Genomic DNA, 27,967 nt, shown 5'->3' with positions numbered 1-27,967 from the left:
ATGGGAATTTCCTCATCTTTATGCAGCAACTCTCAAGAGTTTAGCCTTCCATCAATTTCACGTGGGAGAAAGAAAGTGACACTGCAATAACGTTTTTAGATTTACACATACGTAAAGCTCCTGAAAGACCACAGTTCTCGGTCCACCATAAATCTAACTTAGCACCACACATTATCCCAGCAGAGGCTTTCCAGCCCTCGCGATACATCAACACCGCCATTGCCGCCCTCATCAGAAGGATCTTCTTACTATCCCCTTCGCAAGCGCTAGTGGACGTTGAATTAAACAACATCAGTTTGGCAGTACGCACTGCAGGTTTTCCATGTGCCAAGTTTATGTATGTGCTTAACATGGTAAAAAAATATCTGTTTCCAAGTGCTACGCTATGCAACAAGAGGGAGTTCTTCCGTGGTCCAAACATCATTGTTGTACCTTGGACCCATTTTCATCTGAGTTTACTGCATTTTCAAGCGGAACAACCTTGTCCTACCATTATCCCCACCTCCAAATCTACGCAAACTCATTTGCAATGACAGGGACAAGTTTTCCATTCTCGAAAAGTTGGGCATTTATGATGTTCCAATGGAGAATCTTACCACGGGAGAAAACACACAATATATCGGAGCCACTACTAGAATGCTTGCCAGCCAGCTTACGGAGCACAAAGAAGATGTTATGAGGGGAAGGCACACTACAGAGCTATCAAGTAAGGTGCTAGAGCAGGGTTACAACCCACTATGGTCCTAGTCAATCATGCTAAAGAAATATAATAATCGGAAAATCTTTTTTATATGGGAGTCTCTGCTAACTACCACCTTGGAGGCATGCAACTCTCCCACACTTGACCTACCCTGTGTATGGGTCACGCTGTACAAGTGGTTAAAGAGCGATAAACATCCCACAGCACACGTGTAGCATGAGCTTGGATCCACGCATGCGCCGCTTCGCCCATCACGAAGCTTGCAGTTCATTCAAGTTTCGAACATTTTTGAAGGTTTCGTGCATGTTCCTAACGGTTTGGAAAGAAGTTTTAATTCAAATTATTAAGCGTTCTGTTCTTTGTCGGATTATTTTCCGTTCAATTTTTTCATTAAGTTTCGTTTTCGCCTGATGACGACGTCCATAAGTGCGTCGAAAGTGCTTGCGGAAAAAGGACATACTAAGTATAATGCTGATCTCGGTGTTTTTCTTCAATTTAGAATGTCATTATCTTACTTCCATTTTAGTGAACTGAAAAAGAAAACAGAAAAAATATTTTCCTATATATTAACAATTAATTTTTTTCATAAAGCATCCTGTATATGTAATTTTAATATATACTAAAAACAATTTTATTTTTATTAATATTTTATTATTTGATTCATTATATTTATTTTAACTTGTTATAATTTACAATGATGATGATGTATTTCAGGTACCAGAATTGTTTACGATCGGGCACTCTTGATGCAGCTCAGGAACTCTCCTATAGCCAAAACACCACCAAAAAATCTTCCTAATATTCCTGGAGTTACTCTTTCCCCAGTTGACAGAGAAAATTCAAAACAAAATGGTCCTACACCATGTATCCCTCGAACTATTGAGAAATCTGGTAAGGAAAAGAAAATTTATATTCCTAGAACAATGAATAGATGATAACATTCTTTAGAAATAATTACTGTATTTACTCGCATATAAGATGAGGTTTTTATTCATTTATCACAGCTTCAAATTCCTAGGTTGTCCTATATGTGCGAGTGAAAGATTCTTTGCATTTTTTGCAAATAATTTTTGTAAACCGTGTATTTGAATTTTTTACCAGATGCTTACCTTCGTGTATTTAAAAACATAAGTATTTTATCTGAGTCATTTGAATCATTCTTGTGTATTGTCAGGAGTAAAGATGAATAAGAGGAAAAGCAGAGCTTTTGAATTGAATTCCAGATTGATATTCCAAAATCACATGGGAGCCTGATATAAGTTTTAATCCATTCCCACGTGAAAACAGATGATTATTTGGAAATCAGAATTCGGAGAAACTCATAAGTGTAATCGACAGAGAGTGGATTCAACTGTTAAGAATTGGCAAAAAAAAAGGTTCTCAATTGTCCAGCTTTACGTGAACAAATTATGTTGTTGATTTTACAAGATTTTTCCTTAAAGTTTAAAATGCTAGTAATTTTTGCGGGATAATGTGTGCATTTACATTCATTTGATGTTTTACTTGAGATTAAACGAAATAAAATTAGGATTGTATTAATAAATCTAATTTTTTTTTATTTTGATCTTTAAGTCACATCTTGTCCTATATGCGAGGTCGTCTTATATTCGAGTAAATACGGTATTTAAGTTACTATTATTTATATAAATATTCCACATTAATACAAAATTAAAAAATGTGTGTGTTTGTATTTTTCGGATGTAAAAGATGTTAATTAAATTTTAGAGAAAATGAAAAATTAAAAGTCGAGAAATTTTCTGCTTTGTTTTCTTTGATCAGAATAAAGTGCATGTCATAATTAAAAAGTAGATGATGGAATATTTAAATTATATATATAATGTTATATTTTATTTATTTGTTATTATTTTTATTTTAACAATAAATACGTGCTATGTAAAACTGGATAATTAAAACCACTTCTCGAATAATCACTGGGAAGGATAATCAACACACGTGAACCTTTTTATATCCCAGTAAGAACAAATTTAGTTAAAACTAACATTTTTGACCATACTCATGGTCTTCCTCAGGCTTTTGACCAGTACTGTTCGAATATGGAACAAGTCAAACAACATGTTTAAAACTAAAATACATCCATGATTCTGTGCACTCAGGGATCTGTTAATAAGCTGCGAAGGGGCGAGTATGCATTGTAAACATGTATTGGAGTTAACATACCTCTTATGCTATACCTCATTCTTCCACTTCAATAATGGTTCATATTTACAAAAATGGAGTGTATCTATAGGCAGCTCCCTCTCGGGATTTGTGCGAATTGGTGGTTCGACAATTCAAACAGAAGGCCATACCTCTATTCCTACCAAACATCCTAGTTTACAAAAGATACATAGATGACATCTTCATTCTTTGAAAAGCTGAGCCCAACGTAAATGATTTCATAGGTTCCATGAACAACAACTCATATGGTCTTGCCGTTAAGCTAGAGCAGAAGAATGACACAAATGCACATTTCCTGGATGTCAACATTTGTCTGGATGCAGGCAGAGTGCAAACCAGTGTTCATTACAAACCTTGCCACATACCAATATTTATTCTGTTGAACTCTGCTGACCCTTTTTCTTACAAAATCTCTGCATTTCGTGCGCTAATAAGAAGAGCATACATGCACCACACTAGATGGGAAGATATGCTGGCAGAATTGAAGCGCATTGAAAACATAGTAGTAAAGCACAGGTACAGTAAAGGCATGATACATAACTTATCACGCACGTACGTCATCCTGCTAACTGCACGCCATACAATGCACAGATAAAGCTCAACAACACCCATAATCACAGCATAAACCTATTATGCACGATGATGCGATACAATCAGCACCTAAGCTCCATCTATAAAGAGATTGCTACCCATAAAGGCACAAAGATTGCCTATAAGAGATCTAGCACAGTATATGGGCTATTGCACAATGACAAAGAGAAGACTGAAGAAAGTCGGGCACCGGGTGTCTATATGGTTCTTCTCAGAGACACAGATTCCAGTGAGATCTAGTATACATCGGATCCACAAAGCACTCACTAAGCAAAAGGATACAGGAACACGTTTATGATATCGCCAACCAAAGGCATACCACCATCCTAGCCACCTATGCCATGGACCCTGAAATACAAGCCAACCTCCATAAGGCCAAATTGGTGAAAAGGTCAGGTCAGGTTGAGCACCTTCGCAACCTGGAAGCATTAGAAATATACAAAGCCAACCTGGCCGGTGGCTGTATTAATGCAAAGGATGCCGCTAATGTTTTGTCTGCATAGAGGTGGTGCTATGAAAAAAATGAGAGCAACACTAGCATATAGTTGCCATTTCTACACCATTAATTACATTTTATTATTTATTTATGGTGATGTGGTGATATTTTTATCACTATTGTAGTGCATACGGCCAAAAATTGTTTTCTAACTTTTAAATATTTCAAAATTTAAAATAATTTCAAACAATTCAAGAACAGATTTTTTTCTAAAACAATGGTTAACTTCAACCGGAAATTTAAATTTAAAATACAGAATTCCATTACGCCTGAAGAAGAACCAGACTAGGTTCGAAAATGTTTGCAAAGTCCTCTGATTTCCTTGGAGAAGAAGCACACCGGTCACAGGCACTGTAGTTGTTTTACTTCTTATTTTAATTTTAAATATGTTGTTCAACTCATTCCTTATTCGAAAAGTACTGGTCAAAAGCCTGAGGAAGACCATGAGTATGGCTGAAAATGTTAGTTTTAACTAAATTCGTTCTAACTGGAATATAAAAAGGTTCTTGTGTGTTGACTGGATAATTAAGTACAATATACATAAATATACCAAAAATATCCAGCATAAATTATACTTACTAAAACTAATAAAAAAGCAAATGTTTTTGATGATCACATTAAGAAGATTCATTGGCTTTCTCAGTTACAGCATAAAGAACATAGAAGATGTGATAATGACATTATTTGTTGGGACATTACCCTCATCCTAGCTATTGGAGGCAACTAAATATAGTCCTATGTATGCACTGCATCTTTCACAATCTAAACCGGAACACTTTCTTCCAGATGTCGAAAATTCATTCTTGGAATGGGAGACTCACAAACAATTCTTTAGGTGGAAAACTCTGTTCCCACTAAACAACTCCTCCATCCATCCCACAAATAGATCCATTTATGCAGCCATCTGAGCTTCCAATAAATGGTTATTTATCAACAATATGATGATATTCATCATAGTTAAAACTGATAAGTCCAGGGACATGGTTCTAATGAGAAGAAAAACATACACAGAAGGCATACATAACTATATCAATATAACAGAATGCAAGATGGCATCCATGGGTTTCTTGGAGAAGCTTCAGAACAGAATCATCTGGTTTACCATCACTCCACTAGTGTTCAAGTTATGCATGTATAAGGCCACCATACAGGTACCATCTATATCATTAATCTTTGCTTTTGCCAAAATTTGTAAACCAGGCAAACAACTATGTCCAGTGGTGGACAAATCTGACCCCTCCCTGTATAAAAATTGAGAGACAACTCAACTACTTCATCACCTCCTTAATCAAGGACTACAATTGTAGGTAACCAATTCAGAATTATTACAATAGTTAGCCAACAACTTCTTAGTTGATAAAGAATTCATCATTGTCTGTGATTTTTGAATCCCTCTTCCTTCAATCAAGATTGAACCTTGTTTTTGCAAATTTTGTGATTTCTGTTTACACATATTTTTGAGTTGCAGAAACATCATCAAAACATCTTGGAGCTAGTGGACATTATTTGTTATTCTTCATTCTTCCAATTTCAGGGGCAAACATACCAGCAAAGCAGAAATGCTCCCCAATGGGCAGCCTAGTATTGGACACTCTGTGTGAACTAGTTCTCTGTCATCTTGAAAAAGAGGTACTCCCATTTTTTAATGAGCAAATTGTTCTGTACACCCAATATGTCAATGACGATCTCATAATTGTTACCGAAACCTGATTTAATCTGGTTCTTAAACACCATCAACAACAACCCCTATGGCCTTCATCTCCATATTAAGCAAGACAGCAACCACTAAGTTCATTTCCCAGACATCTTTCTTACACTCAAAGATGACTGCATTTCAACTAAGGTTTATAGAAAACTAGAGTATAAACTGTTATTCATTTTTATAGAATCTAGAGCCTCATATACAGGGTGGGCCAGCGAAAATGAAACGGCAGAGTGTTCGTGTTCGTCCAAGCAAAGCGCTCAGACAGGTCGATTTTACTCTTGAGGGGACATCTTTTGCAATAAAGTTTTTACGATTCTGAATATTAACTAAACAAACATTTTTTTCGAAATAAATGTTTGTTTAGTTAATACAAAATAAATGAGTTTTTTAAATTTTTTGTTGTCTGTTGTATTCAGAATCGCAAAAACTTTATTGCAAAAGATATCCCCTCGAGAGTAAAATCGACCTGTCCGAGCGCTTTGCTTGGACGAACACGAACACTCTGCCGTTTCGTTTTCGCTGGCCCACCCTGTATATTTAAAAACATTAGGTTACAGAGCCCTAATCAAAAGAGCATTCACTCACTGCACCAATATCATTGATAGAGTGAAACAACATGGATATCCTTCCAGCCTCTTCCAAAATCTCATCCATAAATATCAATCTGGGTACACATCTAAGAAGGATGAATCTAAAACCTACAAAGTCATCAAGTTTAACCAACATCTTTCTAGTGTATGCAAACAAATTGCAAGAACAAACCAACTTAGTATCTTCTACATGAGAAACCCAACTGTATTCTCTTTATTACAGAATGCTAAGGACCTTATCAACACACAGAATTCATCTGGGATATGTTCTATCCCCATTATAGACAATATATTCAACAAAAAAGGGTCTACAAGGAGCAACAGCTTGATCTCTTTACAAGCATATCAAGGAGCACCATTATTCTATCCAAAAGGACCTACCCACACAACATTAGTGACATTTGCATCTGAAAATGATATAAGGGTCCTTCTCAATGAAACAAGATTAATACATCCTAGTAGGAACTGAACTTACCTGAAACATCTATAGATTCTTGAAATATACAATGCTAATTTTTGGGACATGGTCATAAATTACAGGGATGCAGATACATTCTCCATAGCATGGAGGTCTATTTTTGAAGTAAGACTATAAATTAAATCTTATTACTTAAAACATTATTGTTATTGTCATTTTCCAATTAATGAAATGATTGCTCCATGCATTTTTAAAGTGACATTTGAATTTTCACATTGATGTTCAACTGGCTTTAACCTGAAGATGACAATTTAAAAATCATCAAAAACATTTATTTTTTAATAGTTTTAGTAAGTATAATTAGTGCTGGATATTTCTGGTATATTTACTTGTTTGATTTTTTTATTTCATACAGGGTGATTCTAAATGTATGCAAAAATTTTAGGAGTGATTCTTTGAATAATTTTAACTATAGAAGTGCATGTGAACATGTAGTATATTCAAAATGGCATAGTTTTAAAGTTACAGGATATTTAATATGTGGCCTCTGTTAAAAATTTTGACAAATTACGGAGTTGCATTAATGTATTCTATGAAATAATTTGACATACTCCTGGTATTTGTGAACATGTGTGCCAATTGATATGGTGGAGGATAGAATGTTGTATTCAGTTAGTGGTGGTTATTTTTAACAGTTGTTACAGTTGTGCCATTTTGAACATATATTCTTATTTAGAAAAATATATTTCTTACTAGACTATACATATAAATGAGTCCAAATCCTTCTGTCCTTTCACACTCTTGTAGAGGCAATAAAAAATCTACGACGGATCTAACCTTTTTAACTTTTTTACATTTGATGGCAGACATGTAGCCTCTAATCGCCGCTGGTTCCACCATAGATTTGTTATTGCCTCTACAACCATGTGAAAGGACAGAAGGATTTAGATTCGTGTATAGTCTAATAAGAAATATATTTATAGTATAGTAAGAAATATATTTTTCTAAATGTGAATTTGTCCTGACAATTTTTTAATATATTCTTATGTTCTTTTGTGGTTGAAATTATTCAAAGAATTACTTTCTAAAATTTTTTGCATATATTTAGAATTATCCTGTATGCATGTATTATTTTATATTTTACTAGGAGGCTTTGCCCACTAGCCACCTACAGTGGCTCAACTTCCCACGTACTTCATCTACTTGTTCCCAATATAGACTATTCATAACAAAAATTTTAAATGATTCAGCTCCCCTCAGATCAACCCCACTCACTTTGCTCCCCCTTTTAGTCCAATCCCCCTACTCCTTCTTAATTTGGTTTCTCTTGGTCAATTCCTCTCACTTTGCCCCCTTCAGAACATTCCCTTCACTTCACTCACCTGTTCAAAAATTTCTTGCTGATTTCTTGATCCCTCGTACACTATACATATATATATATATATATTTTTTTTTTTTTTTGTTTTTTTTTATGATGGGAAAAGTGTTATGATAATTTTAAGCTAAGTATATGTGTATTTTTTAATTCTTGTTTTTAAACTACACTCCTCAAAAGGGAAATTGCAACACCATGAAGGAATGCACATAGTCACATACACATTGCAGGACTGATAGAAGTGACATAGAATGCAAATCCCACAAACAAAGATTGAAAGAACAAACAAAAATATGCAATAGATACCTGTTTATTCAGTAACAAATATGGCCTCCATTGACAGCTATACATGACACTATGTAGTAAGACATACTATCAATGAGGCAATTAATGGTTGCCTGAGGTATCTCTTGCCAAGCTGTGTCCACTGCAGTGTGCATGTCATCTGTGGTATGTGGCAGTGGTCCCTGATGCACAGATTCCACAGCTATTTAATGGGAGAGAGATCCAGTGAGGCTGCTGGCCAGGGAAGGATGTGAATTCTGTTCAGACTGGTCAGAGTTTGTCATGTGATGTGCAGTTGGGCATTATCTTTCTGGAACACTGACGGGTGCAGCCTGCACCAGTAGCTGAACCACAATTTGTGTGACATACTGGTCCGCTATCAGAGTACCATAAATGTGCACTGACTGTCTGCTGATTGAACATGATGCCTGGTGCTGGGCCAGTGTGACACTCAGCAAAAAGGATTGGCATGTAGCATTCCCCAGGATAACGCCACACCCACCAATGGCTGTCGTTTTTCCACAGACAGAAGTGGGATTCATCTGTAAACAATTGTCCCAGTGCCATTCAATGATCCAGTTTTGTTGTTGACAACACCACTCCAGGTGTGCAGCCCTGTGTGTTAATGGTTAATGGTACCCCTATTGCTAGTTGCTGTGTGTACAGCACAACTTAATGCAACATGTTGCAAATGGTTTGGGTGGACACAGATGCACCTGTTGACAGTAACAGCTGTTCATGCTTGTTTTACAATCAATCATATCTTTGTCTGGGGCATCCAGGATCTGCCTACCATTTATGTATGCTTTCATGTAATTGTCCCAGCATATCATAGTCAGATCAGAACAGTTCAAATGGCAGGCAATTTACTGAATTGGCCATCATGTTTCCCTCAACCTGATGATGCAATCTTTCTCAAACTGTGTGCAATCTCTTAGACTGTATTGTACAAGTATGTCATATTCAAATGTCATTGTTTGTGTATTTGAATATGCCCAAACAATAGGAATAATGAAAATTCTGAACCCATAGTGAATCTCTTTTGAGCCTTTTTATAAAATACTGGGATAATGCTGAATAAAACCAAACTCCAGTAAAATATGTGAAAAATTTTAATGCAGATAAAACACTACTTATTGAACTGGAATGATATAGTAAATATTTCACTCTAAAGCCTTAAATTATTTTTCAGTAACAGATAATTTGAAGCAGTTTTTCGAGTAACATTTTCGATCTTCAATTGGAGATCTTCAGGTCTTGATTCTATATTTGTTGACGGAATGCTTAAATCAAACAGTGATGTTTTTTGAAAAATTTTAAATCATTTTTAAACAAAAGAGATTCTTGGGATATATAAAATAGAAAAAAGTGACAATATATAAAATTACAAAGTATACAATTAAAATCAGCATTTAAAGATTGTATAACAAAACCAAGAACATTTTGTTGTATTGTCTGTATGTCATGTGTTTTGTCATGTTTGGTCATGTGTTTGTATAAGGATTGCCATGCATATAATAGTTGTTTATTTCTCTTTAAAATTTCTGCAATGTCCCTTTTTTTCAGATTTAAAAATTTCTAATGCCTCTAGTATCTTGATGGAGTCTGCATGTTTTGTTCTTTTGTTGATAGTGGCCTTGTTGAGGAAGGCTTGCATATCATTATCTGTTGCATACCTGGCTAGGGTGGTGTTTAGTTTCTTTTTGTTAATATTGTGTTTGTGTTTAGCTAGTCTTATTTTGAGTCTGAATAATCTAATCAGCACCTTCCATTTTTATTTCATTTATTTAGAATCATTAGTTCATAGGGTAAGTAGATGATTTATATCACTTTAATGTTGTTTGAGGAACATTGGAAGACAGCCCAATGGGTGAGACAACAAGGCAACTACTTTATAGCAAAGTTAAAGGGCAGTAAAATGTTCAAAAGAAAAGAATAAATAAATTGTAAAATTTCTTTGGATAACAATTTTATGAAAATTAATTTGACGACACAGTCTGTCCAAAACTGGGAACACCATTTATTTCAGAATACAAACATTTGACAACCTGATCTTCCTTTTTAGACTAAATAATAAATACTAAAAAATAAATAAAAATAATAAGCTGAATGCAGTAAATACACATTAAAGTTGTTTATAAATACAATAGAACTTTGATTATCTGAGATAAATCTTATACAGTAATTCATAAAAAAGTTTAAAATGATAACAGAAACAAATCATTTTGTAGTACATATTATTTAACCTTCTAACACACCAGGTTGAAATGTAAAACTTCTTACTTGAAACCAATTAACTGGAGCAAAATTCGTTTTTAGTGTGCTAACGTTTTTGACGCTCCTCCTGGGCTCTTCTTCAGGTATTCACTCAAAACCATTGCAAGCTGGTTCTTAAACTTTTGAATTTCTTTCGAAGGCATTTGATTATGTATTCCTAATGTGCACACATTCCAAATCCATTGAAACATTGTGAACTACTATATGATTCAAAATGCAAACCACTTATAATTCAAATGATTACGTGAATAAATAAATAAAATAAATTTAAATGTTATCGTCCATTAGGAATTGCCACACTGTAGAAAGTGACATTTCTTCCTTATAATTAATGCTTGAGGATTTGCACTCTGCCTTAAATATTTCCATTACTTCTAATATCTTGAGTTGATCTTGATGTGGGGTGGTGAGAACGATACGTGCCCTGTCAAATTCAGCTGTGATGTCAGGGTTTGTTGCATAAGTTGAAAGGGCTGTCAAATACTTATTTCGTAGTATGTCCGATTTATGTTCTTTCAATCATTCCTCTAAAGACCTCTTGGTTGCACCCACATAAATGTTAGCACATTAAAAATGAATTTTGCTCTGGTTAATTGGTTTCACGTAAGAAGTTTTATAATACATTCTATCTTTTATCATTTAACTTCAATGTGAGACAAATCATTCATGTTAAAATGTAACTGCAGTAATACATTTTTATTCTTAAAACTAGTGTATGTATATTAATGTATATGTATGTATGTAAAAATGTATGTATATCTATGTAATAAATGATGTAAAAATTGTTGTTCTTAAGCTTATGTATAACTAAATTCAGTAAGGTATAAAAAAAGCTTAAAAGGGATATACTATATAAATCTTTTCTATTTGTAATTTTTAATCTGAATTGGCCATGACCATTCTATCCAAGTTTTTAGTTAGCCAAAGTATCATCAGTCCACATTACCTCAGATAATCAGTGTTCTGCTGTAGTTTATACAAGAGTCTCTGTGTTCAAAATGCTCTCTATTGGCAACTGGAAATAGAGGAGTGGCAAAACAGGTTACTCCTCAGATGCAAGTTATCACTAAGCTGGCACTGTTGGTAGATAACTTGGTTATGCTGGAACAAGATACAAATTTCAACCATAAAAAATAATGGAAAGTTTGTCCTTATTTACAACATTTTGATTGAAAAATAAAATATACTCATAAATTAGAGTCAAACTATACTGTTTTACTGTGCAGAAAGAAATACAACACAATATATATGATATTAGATAGCTAACCAAAGCTCTTTCACAGTTGTATTAATTAATCACAAGTATTGTAAAAGTTTGATTCTATTTGTGTTAAAAAATAATAAAAAAAAGCTATGCTTTGCACTACTCACTCTTTCCAGTAGATAATTTCAGTCTTGCATTTCTTGTAGTGCAAAACTGAAATTATCTGCTAGAAAAAGTGAGTAAGGTTATTGTTTTGTTGTATTGTAAACTATGGCTTTGTTTTAATATGCAAGTTTCATCAAGTTTCTAATAAATAATTGTATTTCCAATGTTCTTGAGTGTTTATGAAAGAATTATGAAGTCAACTTTCTTTTATTACTTTTATTACTAACTGTATAAAAATACAAAACAGCTAGTTTAAAGGAATTTTCTGTTATACAGTTTTATGTTTTTTTGCTATTTTATTTAATATGAAGTTTTGACTAATTCTGGTTATCAGAGAATATTTTACATATTTTCACATGTAAGAAATGGCTTCTAGCTTTCAATAAAAGGTTGTGATGATGATTAAGTATTTCTATAAGTTATGCATAATGATATTCATGAAATATAAATCCTTTTCTGTTTAGTAAATTTTAATAAAGATATAATGCAGCCTTTAGAAGTTCTACTTGTTCTAAAATAAAAGAAAATTTAAATAAACTAAACTATGATTTTAATAAAATGAATGTAAATTTTTTGACATAACTAACTTTAACACCATTTGAATGATTTTTGAATCCTGTGCCATTGGTGGGATTTATTTCTAATTGCTGTTTTTCATGTAACCGAAGAGAAAAAAATCCAGTAATGAGTTGTGTAACTTTCCCAGTTGTTATGAGATTTTTTTTCGAAAATAATTTTTATATTTTTAATTACAATATAATAAATAAAATTGTGCATGGCACCATCTGTTAAGAGATTTTGTTATAAAAGCTCAATTTTGAGAGTAGCAATCAGTTTCATAAAAAATTGTAAATGCTAATAACCTAATAACATTTAACATCTTTATTAAGTCTGACCTCACTTGAGATATGACACATGACCCTCTTTATCTCACCACTCTCTCAACCTTTCACTACCAAAATTTAATAGCGTCAATGCCTCTTATCCACAAGCTGCCATGCCAAATTTTGTTTCTTAGTCTTCACCCCATCCTGAGATATTAAGCGAAATGGATGCCAACAAATATATACGTACACCTACAAACATCCACAGAATTTTTTTGTTGTTGTTCAGGTTTTAAATTTTGAAGATTTTCAAAAAACTTCGAGGATCAAATTTAACATGATTCCAATACTTCCTCTTTTTATGTATACATAACAACCAGGAAAGTAAAATTAATTATTGATAATTATTAATGAAATTTTTATCATTTATGTATATTTATATATTTATTTATCATATATATAATATAATAAATATATATATACTAGTATCATAGGAAAAAACCAGCAATTCATTGCATAACTTTCCTGGCAAAAAAAGTTAAAATTTGTGTGTGGTGCCATCTGTTATGATATTTTATTTAAAAATTTTTTATATTATTAATTATTATAAAGTAGCAGGAATTTTGAGGATAGAGATGAGTTTTATAAAATATTGTAAATGGTAAGAATGAGTAAAATCTTCATTAAGTCTGACCCCACTCAAGATGTGACAAGTGATCTCCTCATTTAACCACAAAAATTTAATAACATCAATCCCCTAATGCACAAACTTTTCTGCAAAATTTCAGAAATCTTCAACAAAAGACATGGGAGCTTAATAGCTCCCATGTCTTTTGTTGGGTGAACAAAATTGTGCTCCCCCAAACACACACCATACATACATATATATATAATACGTACAGAAAAATAAAACTCAAATTCTAAAGTGCAGTAAACTAGAACTTTGTATAATAAAAATTATCACAACACCTTTCTTTCTTTTTTCTATCAATCTCTTTAATGTAACTAACATTTTTGGCTATTTTGAATGGCCTTCTTCAGGTTAAATAGAAATAGAATGTCAGTTATAAAATAAATCAGAACGTAAATTTAAAACACCGAGATCTTGTGACGTCATGGTTTTGAACAGAATAAATAAATAAACTTGAATAAAATTAACAAGCTTAGTGCAGAATAAAAAATAAAAATAAACATCACTTAAAACATAAAATTTATAAAGACACATTTGTAAATTCATAAAGTCACATGACATACTTATAGGAATGCGTAAATTAACCCACTTCCTTTAGGGGATTGTCTAGGAGTGACTGCCACACTATGAATAACAAGTTGTCATCCTTGCTATTAATGCAATTCTCTGTAAGGGATTTTGGGAAGATTCTAATTTTTCTAGTGTTCTTAGTTTACCATTGTCATATATTGGTTTTATAATCTTAGCTTCTTCCCATTTGGCTGTTATACCTGGCTCACTTGCTTATTGGACTAGAGTGGTATTAAACTTAAAGTATCGTATTAAATGTAAAAACACGTAAACAGATAATAAAAATATCTTCTTTACTCGCCATGTCCAATCACCAGGAACAAACTATTCTCCACAGCAGAGACGACCTTTCTTTAGAGGCTACGCTTCTGCCAAATTATGTAAAACAGTCTAAACTGTCCACAGGTGACAATCCCTTCACAATTAAAAATATAAGATTTCTTTGTAAAATAGGGCTGGCAGAAAGTATCATATTTGTGCTCCACTATCCTTTTTGTTAACGATCTGTTTGTTGAGCCTATGTATGTTAACTTCCTGTTGGTATTAAACCTATTGTCGTCTTGCAGTACCAAGTATACTCCAGGTTTTCTGGCTGTGTCGCCTTTATCTTTGGCATTGGTAGGAAGTTTATATATTGATGGGATATGTTTGTATGCTAAACCTTCTTGGCTGTGATTTTATAAGTTTGGCTCAGTCTAGGGTCAAAGTCAACCACTATGCATTTTCTTTGTTGTTTTAGAGATTTTACTGTTCCTGTTTCTATGTTGCCCTGTATCTTCAGAGCTAACCTTTCTGTTAACTTATTGCTGTAACCATGGGCTATGGCAATGTGTTTAATGCATTCTATTTCTTGTAGAGCATCCTTGATATTAGAGCAGTGATTAAAAGCTTTTTGAAGCAGAGCCCTGTACGCTGCTATTTTATAAGTGTACTAGCAGATAAGCCCAGCATTGCTCAGGCAAAGAGCAGCAATAGTGAGGATTAAGATTATTACATTATAGCCAATCTTACCCATTTTTACAGAATGCAAGAATTAGGTTCCCCTGTTTCCAGATTAATTAGAGAATTTTTAGATGGATCTAAAAATATGTTTGATTTTCCGCAAAAATGCAAAAAACCACATCTGTGCCTGTAAATCTTGCACTCTGCTTTCTCTTAACACTTCAATTGTTAAGGAATACACTTCTTTCATCCCCACGTTGTGCCCTACTAAAACACAGTTAAAAACAAAAATTTGCACCTAAAATAGTATAGTAGATGCTGAGTTCTTTAGGATAAGCCTTTATTCTTTCCCTCTCCCCTGCAGTGAGGGAATTTCCAAAAATCCCTTCTTAGTGTACATTCTTGTGACGTACCCGAACTGTGTACCAAATTTCAACTTTCAACTCCTAACCATTTGGGCTCTGTGCTTATTATTATTATTATTATTATTATCAACCCATCTCGATTATATATATAGATGGGTCATTAGATGTTAAAGGACTAAAGAAAGATTGTAGATTAGATTTATGGTACAGTACACCTTTGTAATTATGCAATTGTTTCTCAACTGTATTTATACCCTTTCATTAAATTGGAACTGTGTTTTTGTGCTCTGAGAGACTTACTATTTCAAGCAGTACCATCTAGACCAGTGGTTCTTAACTTTTTTAGTGGTCAGCACTCCCTTGAATCTGAAAATAAGCTCTTGCACCCCCCGTAAAAAATGTGTGTATATTTTTTCTTTAAGAAAAAACATTTATTGCATAAACAAATGCCATGTTTATTTACAATATATATTACTGTATAACATAAAAAGCAATATTTAAATTTTAATGGTTAGGTTGTTGTTGTTTATTCATAATAACTCTATTAAAACGAGGTTCTTTTTTTGAAAGAACTATGCATAAGTCATCAGATGCATTTAAGCGATTTCTGGCTTTTGTTTTGATGTGCAAAAGTGCTGAAATTCCCATTTTACAATGGTAGGTGGTGGCAAATGGTAAAAGTGTCTCTAGTGCTGTTTTTGCCAGTTGTGGATAAGCTTCTAACTGTTTACCCCAGAACTGTTCTAAGTCTAGTTTTTCAAATTCCATTTCCATATGCACATTAGCTATTTTTTAAAAAATTTTTGAAATTTCTCTTGCACCCCTAAGGGTGCACGCACCCCAGGTTAAGAACCACTGATCTAGACCTAAACACCACAAACACATCTTGGAGTTAGCCCACCTAATGTGCTACACATCATTTTTTACTTTCAACAAGCAAACCTATCTTCAAAAAGAGGAGTTCCAATAGGTAGCCCTATTAGGAGATCTGTGTGAATTAATAGTTCGAAAGTTAGAGAATCAGGTTTAGAAAATTTAGCTTCAAAAATTATATTATACATGTGTTATGTTAATCACATCCTTATTATTTGGAGATATAGGATATGAATAGAATACTGCAGGTTTTCAATAGCAACTCGTTTGGGCTTGCATTAAAGTTAGAGCAAGAAAGTGATAGAACAGCCCATTTCCTCGACCTCCAAATACAGTTGAAATGGTTTCATAACTACAAAGGTGTACCATAAATCTAATCTACAATCTTTTATCCCTTCAACATCTAACGACACCCATATACTCATAAAATAGCAGCATACAGGGCTCTGCTTCAAAGAGCTTTTACCCATTGATCTAATGTTAAGGATGCACTACAAGAAATAGAATGCATTAAACACATTGCCATAGCCCACAGTTACAGCAGTAAGTTAATAGAATGGCTAGCTCGCAAGATACAGGACAAGAAGGCCATTCAAAATAGCTGAAAACAATAGTTATATTAAAGAAATTGCTAGAAAAAAGAAAGAAAGGCCATGTTTACATATAAGTATTCGAATGATTTTTATAATTTTTTTATAAAAATCATAGGTGTTGTGAAACTTATTATTAAAACTCAGATTGTTTTGCATTCCTTGATATTTCAATATCACCTGAGTCCAAAAATGTAAAAATCAAGGGAAGTCATTTTTTGACCAATTGCCATACTTTCCGTCTGTTATATGTAACAGCCAGGAGAGTAAAAACAAAAGATATGCATATTGTTTGTTTTTAGTGTTCCATTGTAGACCACCATCTTCTTGATGATGATTTTTAATTCTAGAAAGTGCATGAAGAAAGGCTTACTACTTTATGTTGTTTGTCTATTGACTCAGTAAAGTGTTATAATTTGTTTTTTCTGTTTGATTATAAATTTTTGTTTTTTGGGATATGTTTTAGAAAATTTTTATTGTTTGAAACGTACAAAAAAATTATAAGAGATGTAAATAATGTCCGTTAGTGTTAAATCACTTGAATCTCAATAGATAGTACTTTTGTTTGGTGCACTTTTTCTATTTATTTCTGTTAAATTATTGAAATTATGAAGCAGTAATTTGAAATTTACTATGTATTTTTATTAAGTTATATTGTTTTGTGTTAATTGCAATAAAAAAAATTATAAAAATCATTCGAATACTTATATGTAACTACAATGAAACTTAAAGATCATGGAAATTTTATCAAATAAATGCATTTATCATGATACCTTGATAACAGTATTACAAAATAAACAAAAGTTTGAAATTCCATTAATTAGTTTGTGCCATCAAAATTAATTTTTTAATTTCTGTCATGTTGTATCATCAGACACATTATGACAGAAAGTTAAAAGATAATTGAATGCAACAATTAAAGCTTGGCATACATTATTACTTTGGCATTTTTGTTGTGTTGCAATGGGGAAAATAACACAGAATAGATGCAAAATATATGGGATGGTATTTTTGTAAGAATAAATTTACTTTAGATTGTTATTCTGTCATGTTATACTTTTCATTCAAGTATTGATAAGTGATTTTGTAATGTTTTAAATTACTTTACTTTTAATTGAAAATTGAAAAATTAATTGAATTTATATGGGAAACTTTTAAAAACAGTGACAGAAATATAAAAAAGATTCATAGCTATAAATGAAGTTACATAACAGCAAGCAATGGGCACAAGTCTCAATTATTCCTGCAATGGACACTGTATGTGACCACTTGTGTAGCCTCAGACTCCAGCATTTTTTTCTCAAAAAGTATTTGTGCAATAATATAGAAATGATTTTACATTATGAGTAAAATCATTTCTATATTACTGCACAAATACTTTTTGACTATTACTTTTGATATTAACTATAAATAATTGAGATAACTGAAATGTATAATTTTTTTTTTTACTTGAAAATGATTGACTTGTGAACATTAAATTAAATAACATATTTTGTTAATTTTGATTGTATGAGTTTTTAATGAAAGAATTTTGGATTTTAGACAAAATGTTGTTTTTCTTCATATAGTACTGGATGAAAGATTTCAGTTATCTCTCTCTTGTCTCCCAAAAAGATGTTATGGTGATGATATTTATTTATTTTATGAAATGTGATGCTAATTTAAATTTTTAATTTCTCGCAGAAAATGCTGAGGAACCACAGTTCTCCATGGATGAATAACTGCCAAACTACAGTTTCTCTATCCCGACCGGTTTTTGTTCATTTCCATAGTGCCAATACTTCATACAGTTGCCAATATTAAAAATTTAAAAAAGAAATAATAATAGTATGTATCTTTTAAAAGCAGATTAAAAAAAAACAAACAAAAAAAGGAAATTAGGGTTGTTATGAAAGAACTTTAAATATTAAACTGTAAAAGAAGGATACCTAACTTTTATTGCATACAATGTATTGAATGAATGATAGTTTATAACATTCTCTCATTACATATTTTGATATTATCAATTAAAAAATTTTATAGGTAATATCTTGTCTGCTATAAAATCTGTTTATTTTAAAAAAATTCTTCAAACTGAATGAATTTAAAAATGCTCAAGCATAATAATATAGATAGATAGATATTCTTATTTGTTATATTTTGTTAAATATATTTGAAAAAATTCTTTATACCGCATTTCAAATGCTGTAGAGTCTTGTAAAAAAAAGAATAAATTACAATTTGTAAATTGTTGACAATGAATAAATATTGTAAAATGCATTTTAACTTATCTTTAGTTATTTTTCATTTATTGAAGCGTGTTGTTACTTTTTAACTAAAAGTAAGTCTTAGTTAAGAGTTGTTAAACATATGTTTAAAATTATTATGATTGCAGTAAAGATTTAAATTCAGTTTTTAATTATGTTTTAGTATGTACTACACATATTTTTTTACATGAAAGGTGTCACTGAAAAATTTTTAAATATAACATTTTCAGAAAATCTACATTTATATTTAGAAGTTATATATTCAAATGTAATTAGCGAGGTTGAGGCAGAAGTTTTAAATGCGAAAACATGTACGTCGGACGTTCAGCACTGCTTTCCTGTAAGCCTAGTAGTTTGACAATGCCGCTTGGAAAGCCAGTGTAATCATGCTCGACTTTCCAAACACCATTGTCAAACTTCTAGGCTTACAGGAAAGCGGCACCGAATGTCCGACGTACACGTTTTCATGTTTAAAACTTCGGCCTCGACCTCGCTATTAGTTTTTTAATTATTGGAAAACTTAGTATCATTTAATAAAATTGATAGGTTTTACATTATACATTAAAAAAATAAATTCTATAAATTTCCATAATTCTATAGTGTTATATTTATAGAAATATCTCTTCTATATTATACATAACTATCTATATTATATTTATGAAAATGAAATAATAACTGGATTTATCCATTTCCATTCTTGAAAATTAGAACATGCAAATTGTAAATGTAGGATGTAACAGCAGTAGGCTACAGAAACAGTTTATTAGCTGTTAAAATATATTATTTTGAAATACATGTTTTTTAAATAAAAAGAAATTTTAAATTTCTTAAGACATTGATTTTTTCTTTACTGTATTTAATATTAACAAACATCACTAGTATTCAGTATCTATATTAAAAGTTGCTTCTACAGTAAAATTAATTTTTACTAGTTTATCATGGTTGAATACTCACTAAGAGGATGTCCATAAATGACATTTACACTGTAAAGGAGAGAGGGGGATATGATAAGTCAGACAAGGGTGGGAAGAGTTGAACTTCAATTGATGTTTGTTTTATTTCATTAAATTTTACACAGTTTATACATTTTATTATTTGTGAAGTGATAAACTTTGAGGGGGGTCGAGTTTTGCCGGAGGTTCGAAGTGGGGAGGGGTTACGGAAACTGGGACAATGGTAGGGAGTAAAAGTTTCAAGAAAAACATGCATATAATTTATGGACAGTCCCTAAATACAAAATGAATTGACTATAGTGTCAAAATTCAGAACTGAATCACAAGATACACTTATGTTTTTCAAGATTTTATCACAAGCATTTTTGATACTTTTGTTTTTCAAAGTTTTATCTCGTGATTCAGTTGGGAATTTTAACACTTGGCATTATTTATTTAATGATATATCTTTGCATGAGTCAATATTGTCTTTAATTGAACACTTAATTTTAAAAAATTTGTCAGTAATATGGTAACTTGTGGTAAATTCATTTGCTCACTTACATGTTTATTTCTCGAGGAATTTTTTATTTTATAAATTTTTTCAGGTAATGCCGCAGGCAAGTACTGTACCTTCCCCAATTAACAATATAACCTTTCTTTAAAATTACATATAATATTTTTATTATTTGTGTTTTTAAGTTAGAACAAATAATACAGATACTGTTATGATATAATGAACTGAATTCATAAAAGATAATAAAACACTAGTTAAATTTACTAAAATACTGTGTATAGAATCAAACAATAATCTAAAAATATGATGTAAAATGTGACTATGGAAACATTTGAAATTTTAAGCATATTGCCATATTGGAATCAGAAAAAGAGTGAAGTTGAAATAAAAAAAATGAGATATAGAATTTCCAAAAGTTTTAATTATGCAATCATAGAAAATACATTATTTATGTAAACCTCCAAAATTTTGTGTATTTTTATTTAAACTTCAGTTATCTTTTGTTTTAGAATTTGGATAGCATTTTAAGAAATAACAAAAGTAAATTTAGAATTTTCTATTCAGATGATAAAATCAAGTCATACAAAATAAGTAAAATTTGTTTATGAAATAAGATATTCTAAATCTATTACAGTTAGACAAAATATTCACTTTCTGTTAGGATAATCAACTGATCTTAGTTTATCATTTGGAATATATGTCCATTGTCTACTCCCAGACAGTGCCGTAACTAGCCTTTTATGTGCCCGATGCGAGCATCTGTAACTATGACCCAAAACTTCGTCCAGGTCATTTCTGCACCCCCCAGGGTTTACGCCCTGTGCCTGGGCACCGCTGGCACTGCTCCCAGATAAAGTCTGTTTTCATGAATGAAATTTTAAATACAATATGATGATGATAATATCAAGAAATGTAAGTCTTTCTTTAATTCTCTCTGTTCTGTTGTAAAAAGATGACCTGTTGTTCATGTAAATTACAGATTCAGCCAGCCCACAATGGTGTAGGTAGGTGGTGAGAGATGAGGTTCAACTTTGAACCAGAGTCCAAAGATAAACAGACTTGTGCCTTTAACTGTTTAACATACTGGCAATCTAGATGTCCTATTTTATGGATTAGATTCTTAAACCAGATATATATTTATATCTTCATAAATATCTAGTTTGTGAAATTGTGTTAACTTGCAGTGATGTAAACTTATTTCGACAGCATGTAACATTCTCTTCGATGCAGTTAACCTTGGACAATCATTTTTCTTTAATTTGCAGTTTTAGTTTGGATATGCTGTAATATACAAGACAAAGTAAAATACATACATAAATTGTTTTTAGAAGTATCAAAGCAAATATAGAAAAGGAAATTTCTTGTGTCCAGACCTATTAATTTAGTCATTTGCTATTCATGATTAAGTGCATAGTTTTGAAAACAGCCAAATCCATAAATTGAAAAAGTCAGATAAACACTCAGACAAGAAACTCACCACCACACATTTGATCTACTGAATACTATAAAACCAGTGTTATATAATGCAAGTGTTAACACTTAAACCATTGCAGCTTACTATTTTACTTTTTCAATGTAATGTTTTGTTTTATTGTTTACAATATCATAATTCAAAATTCTCAGGAATACATGGCATGACCTCTTTCCTTTTTTTAACTGAACAAAATGTGCAATGTAGTACTAGTTTCAGCCTGCTGTACAATTTTATGATTTGAACTTTAGTTCTCTCTGCAATAGGAGCTGAGATAATTTTTTCCCTCTTTTGGGATGGATAGAAATTCACTGATGCATCAATGAATAGCCCATGATCAACAATGTATGAAAGCATACAGTCGGATGGCCAAGTAGTTAGGGTTGCAGCCTACCATTCTGGAGGTCTCTGGATCAAATTCGGACAGTTAAAAACATCCTAGGGATTTTCGGGGTGGTTCATCCAGATATGTCCAGCTCCATCACTCACTACCCGGCCAGGCCAAATCCATAATAGGCTTACTAAAAAATGCCATCTTAGTACCCACAGGTGAAAAGAGTTTTTTAAAAATGTATGAAAGAAAGCATCGTTTACGTGAATCTGATACCCTGAATTTTTGTGAGATTATAACTTAGATAAAATGTTAAAAATAATAATAATAAATATGTACGCTATAAGACTGTTAAGTTTTAAATTGTTTTAATTAAAAATATTTGTACACGTTTTATAGCGTTACAGTGTTGTATACGGTACTTTTCCAACCACTTCAAATAATGCTGCAGTCTTTTCAAGGGCATAAAATATAGTCAACTCGATAATTCGCCCGCAAATTGTAAACGGAAACGGAATTCGTATAGTTTGTTACAGAGTACAGCAGACACGCACTTACTATTCCAAATCCTGTATTTCGAAACACACTTTCCTACATTAAATTTGGAATTAAATCACAAGGTACAGTCAAATTATTTGTGCAAATAAGTTTCGTGTGTCTGTTTGTTTGAAAAATTAAATTATTTTTAAAAATAGGCCTGTTTTATTTTACTAGAAAACAAAATATAAATGTTCACATAGTTCCTAGATTTTCAATCCTTCGGTTCATCACCACAGCAAATTTTACAATGTTTATTTCATGAAAACCTTTTAGCATTTGTTTTGTTAACGCTTCTAAGATTTTCTCTAATGATGAATGGAACGGTTTTAAATTCCTATTAGTTTTAAGTACGTGAGATTTTATGAGTGTTGTGCTATCTTTTAATGTATTCCGCTAAAACAGCGAAATAAAGTATTTGAAGATTTGGAGGCTATTTAACATTAAAAAAAAAAAATTTATGCGATGAAATTTGCACGAAATCCAGGTAAAGGCAAAACTGTGGTAGGTATGATTCAACATGAAGCCCGCCAGTGGTCGAGTGGATAAAACCACTGAACACCGGTAGTTGGTCGTGGGTTCCCGCCTGGCACGTGGAATTTTTCGGGTTTTCTTCACGTTCGTAACACCTAAATAGGGGCCAGTTTCTCACAAAAGACCTCCCGGTGGCATTTCCCCTCGGCAGGTCGCTCTTGTGTTGCGCATTGCCGTAATTGAATAAAACCGAACCACGTGAAAGATTTGCAGTAAATAAAACAAAAATATAGAAAATTTTTATAACGTCCAGTACTGACCTGAGTACTCGGATTTAGATAACAGTAATAATATCCAAAATAAATAGTATCACTCTATTTATTTTAGTTAAACTGAACGAAAATTTAAATCAAGCTAAAACTGTTACTAAATAGTAACTGAAATATATTTGTCTAAAAGTTGTCTGTTTACAGGAATGAACAATAAAGTCGCGCTCAAATCTACCCAAAAATGACTCACGACTACATCTAAAATCAACCCGAGTCACAATCGGGCGTGTTCAAAAACTCCAGGCAAATATGTGCATTTGATAGACCATAACTTATACCCGTTTCTGAAGATGAAATTATATTTCCATCGTTTTGGACAAAAAGTATGCGACGAATTGTATAACGGTGTCCATTTGTAATATATTTTCTTTGTCAGTATTGTTCAAAAATTCCACTAGAATTCGAATTTCTAGAGCGAAACCAGTTCGGTGGAGCACAAGTTTTCGTGTGAATTTTTAGACAGATCTGTAAAAATGTACACCAATGCATTAACTCTTAAATCAAGCGGCCGGATGGCCGAGCGGTCAAGGTTAGCAGCCTGCCGCCCTGGGGGACCCGGGATCGAATCCGGACGGGTCGAGAAATCCCCAGGAATTTTTCGGGAGGTGGTCCGTCCGGATATGTCGGTCCCCGTCTCTCACCACCCGGCCGCCTCATTGTGGGCCTGGCCGAACCCATAATGGGCTTGCTATAAGAGGCCCTCTTAGTGCCCACTGGGCGGAAAGAGTTACAAAAAAAAAACTCTTAAATCAGCAAACCTTGCTTTTCATACATCCGACTTTCGAACAGTGGCACATCCAGAGGGGACCAAGGGGTCTGGTATCCCCCAAGGTAAAAGGAAAACAAAACTAGTAAATGTAAATCTTATAAATTAGCAATCACGTAAGATGGAAATTTTATTGAATTCACAATAAAAAAAATTATTCGTTTATGTTATCTATGGTTCCAAAATGGCGGCTCGTCTCTGATTCAAGGGAACAGAAGAAAGAAAATAGTGGGGACGCACGTTCTAACTTAACCTATTTTTTGGCCTTTTTGTGCTCTCAGAGCGGTAAAGGGCCTAAAACCACAAAGAAAAAAAAAACCTATTCTAATAAATTACCATAATTATTACCAACCAAATTATTTTTTATTTTTTTTTTTAAACTCTTTCCGCCCTGTGGGCACTAAGAGGGCCTCTTTTAGTAGGCTCATTATGGGTTCGGCCAGGCCCACAATGGGGCGACCGGGTGGTGAGGGACGGGGCCCGACATATCCGAACGGACCACCCCCCGAAAAATTCCTGGGGATTTCTCGACCCGTTCGGATTCGATCCCGGGTCCCCCAGAGCGGTAGTCTGCCACCTTTACCGCTCGGCCATCCGGCCGCTCCAACCAAATTATTAGAATAGGTTAGAACGTTCGTCCCCACTGTTTCCTTTCTTCTGTTCCCTTGAATCAGAGACGAGTTGCATTTTGGAACCATAGGTAACATTAACCAAATTATTTTATCCGTTCAACTCGGTTCCCCAATATTAAATTTTGAGTGCCCCACTTCTTCCGAATACAGAAAACTATTGGATACTACTAACTGTGAATAATAGTCTGATTTGCATAATTTTGGGTTAACTTTTTTTAACGCTTTTTGCCTTATGAGCATTAAGAAGACTTTTTAAAAATCAAAACCATTATGGCCGAAACCGTAATGGGTCGAATGGTCAAGGACAGTGTCAGAAATATCCGAACGTACTATCCAAAAAAATCGGGGATTTGTATACGGTATAATTTTGCTTGGTCCGAAACATTTCCGACAGCCAGAAATCCTTAAAAACTTTTAAAATTTGTTTAAAAATGAAAAAGTATCATATTGAAATATGATTTACACTATAAGTATTCTCCGGATAGAGGAATCTTTTGGACAGAAAAATGTAATTTGAAAAGTCACCGATAGATGGCGCTAAGTGATTAGTAAGGAAACGCAAATGACCACTGCAATTTGGTTATTATAACTAGAGTTGTCATACATACCGACTTTTTAGGATTTGTCCGATTTGTACCACTTCGTCTCAATCAGAAAAATTTTTCCGGAATGTCCCGATTTGCCCGTTTCTATCCAAAATTATTCCTATTTGTATTAAAACCTGTCAAATAATAATAGGCAGTAAGTGCCTGCAATTGTCATACATGCATGCATATATCATTTCTCTCAAGCCTCGTGTTCTGTTAGTCTCTGTATAGTGCTGTGCGATGGTTTCGTGCAATCAGCGACGATGGATCAATAATTACGTCTGGTCATAGTCTGGCTTTTTATTTATTTATTTATTGGGCTGCAATTTGAAAAAAAAAAAATTGTAGACCTATAAATTTCCACTGTCGTCCGTCCGTCTGTCCATTTGTCTGTCTTTCTTTATTCTCGAGAACGGCATTAGATACATGGAAGTCAAACCAGATATAGAAGGCTTAGGGACAAGAAGCCCTGATTAACTATATATGAACTTCTGATGCATACTGAAAGTCAAGTTATTTCAATTCAAAAATTTTTTTCCTGAAAGCTGTTAGATAAATGACCGGGACGGCCGGATGGCCGAGCGGTTAAGGTGGCAGCCTACCGCTCTGGATATGTTGGGCCCCGTCCCTCACCGCCTGGCCACCCCATTATGGGCCTGGCCGAACCCATAATAGGCTTGCTAAAAAGAGGCCCTCTTAGTGCCCACAGGGCAGAAAGAGTTAAAAAGAAAAGATAGATGACCGGTACGACTCTATTGTTAAAGGAAAAGTATGATCTACAGGGGTTTTGACCACTACTAATTTGAGGTGGAAAACATGTATTAGATTAAATAAATTTAAAAAATGTAATTAAAAAATTACAGCCCGGCATTGTGACCATGTCACAATAAATAATTGCTCGTTTATTTATTACTCTTTTTGCTCTGTGAGAGTAAGAGGATCTTTATTCCATGTCCATCGTATGTTCGACCATGTCCACAATGGGGACAGCCAGGTTTTCTAACAAAAACATGGTTCAAATACATAAGTCAAACAAGTGCGATTGGTTCAACAAATAATAAAAAATGTTCAATAATTAGTAATTCAATAAAATTAGTTTAATTAGAATTATTCACTTATTTTCCAAAGTGCCCATTTAATGCTAGGTATCCATCAAATTTTATCACAGTACTACCTTACATTGTCCTGATTTCTGGTTTTGAACAAATGGCCATCCTAATTAGAGCATTAACTGATAGCAAGTGTTCGACACGCTCCCACCTCAGAATATGAAGTAGGGTTAATTGATGAGAATGACAATGCATGAGACTGCAAAGTGCTGCATGGCACCTATTAGTTCTGACAAGGTGAGAGATCCTGATCGATACATTCTGGGCTTTAAATATTCCACAATCAGAAATAAACTGGTGTCAAATCTGAAGATCAAAGAAACCACAGGGTTTTATATTTTATTCTTATATATTTACGTATTTGGCTGTTAGTTTGGACTTATCACACTACGTTTTTTAGGATATTTGGGCTTTTTTCTTTTTATTTTTTAGTAAATTCCAAGTCCACTATGTACTGTACAGTACATTTAGGGGTTTTCTCTTTTCTTCAGTTGTAGTTCTTGTTCTTGTTCTTGTTCTTGTTCGTGGGTTTATGTTGGAAGGTATGGCCGTTGAAACAAAATTTTTTTCTTTTAAAATACGAATCTTATAAATAAGTAGTATTTTGTAATTTTTTTTCTTTATTTTTTCCATAAATTGTAATTTTTACCATAACATTTCTTAAAAATAAAAGTAGTAGTTAAACCATTTGGGTTTAAATACAGTGAACATTAAATTCGATTTTGATTAAACTTTGTCATTTCTATTAATTGCGATGGGGAATCCAAGAATTTAATAAAAATTGAGTGTCCAAGACTTCGTTTTTGAGATATAGTAGAGTCAACGTGACAATGTTCATGCTCCCTGATGCGATTGAGCGCGCCTAACGAAATTTAGGTGGGAAAACGTGCGCGCCTGACGGAATATGGGCGCCAAGAACGAACAAAACACAAGAACAAAGCAATCAGCGCCGAGAAAATGTAAGGATCGTCTCTCTGTGGTCGACAAGTGTAAAGATTACCTTCTCGTATGGCCAGTAACCGTTTTCTTCTGATCACACACACACACAACAATACACACATGCATGTCTTACATACACATTCGAACACGTGTCAGCCCTCTAGTTAGATAATTTGCATGTACTAATACTAATTAAAAATTTTTTATTACAAAAACAGTTTTCCACCTTGATTCTATCACGATACGAAAAAGTAGCCG

General features: G+C 33.1%; 1 protein-coding gene across 1 annotated transcript in view; it reads left to right on the top strand.

The window, feature by feature from the left end:
- The window catches only part of Thor (eukaryotic translation initiation factor 4E binding protein thor), a 44,882-nt gene extending 25,774 nt beyond the window's left edge, over positions 1–19,108 (top strand). The window contains exons 2-3 of the mRNA XM_067282322.1: positions 1,415–1,591; positions 18,523–19,108. Of these exons, the coding sequence (XP_067138423.1) occupies positions 1,415–1,591; positions 18,523–18,560 (215 nt within the window). The 3' untranslated portion in view covers positions 18,561–19,108. The remainder of the gene's footprint in view (positions 1–1,414; positions 1,592–18,522) is intronic.
- Positions 19,109–27,967: the final 8,859 nt, after the last annotated feature.

Source organism: Centruroides vittatus, unplaced genomic scaffold, assembly GCF_030686945.1.
Source record: "Centruroides vittatus isolate TY-2023 unplaced genomic scaffold, ASM3068694v2 contig_950, whole genome shotgun sequence".
Lineage (NCBI taxonomy): Eukaryota > Metazoa > Arthropoda > Arachnida > Scorpiones > Buthidae > Centruroides > Centruroides vittatus.
The sequence above is the reverse complement of the archived record's forward strand: the minus strand, read 5'-3'. Positions and strand labels throughout refer to the sequence as shown.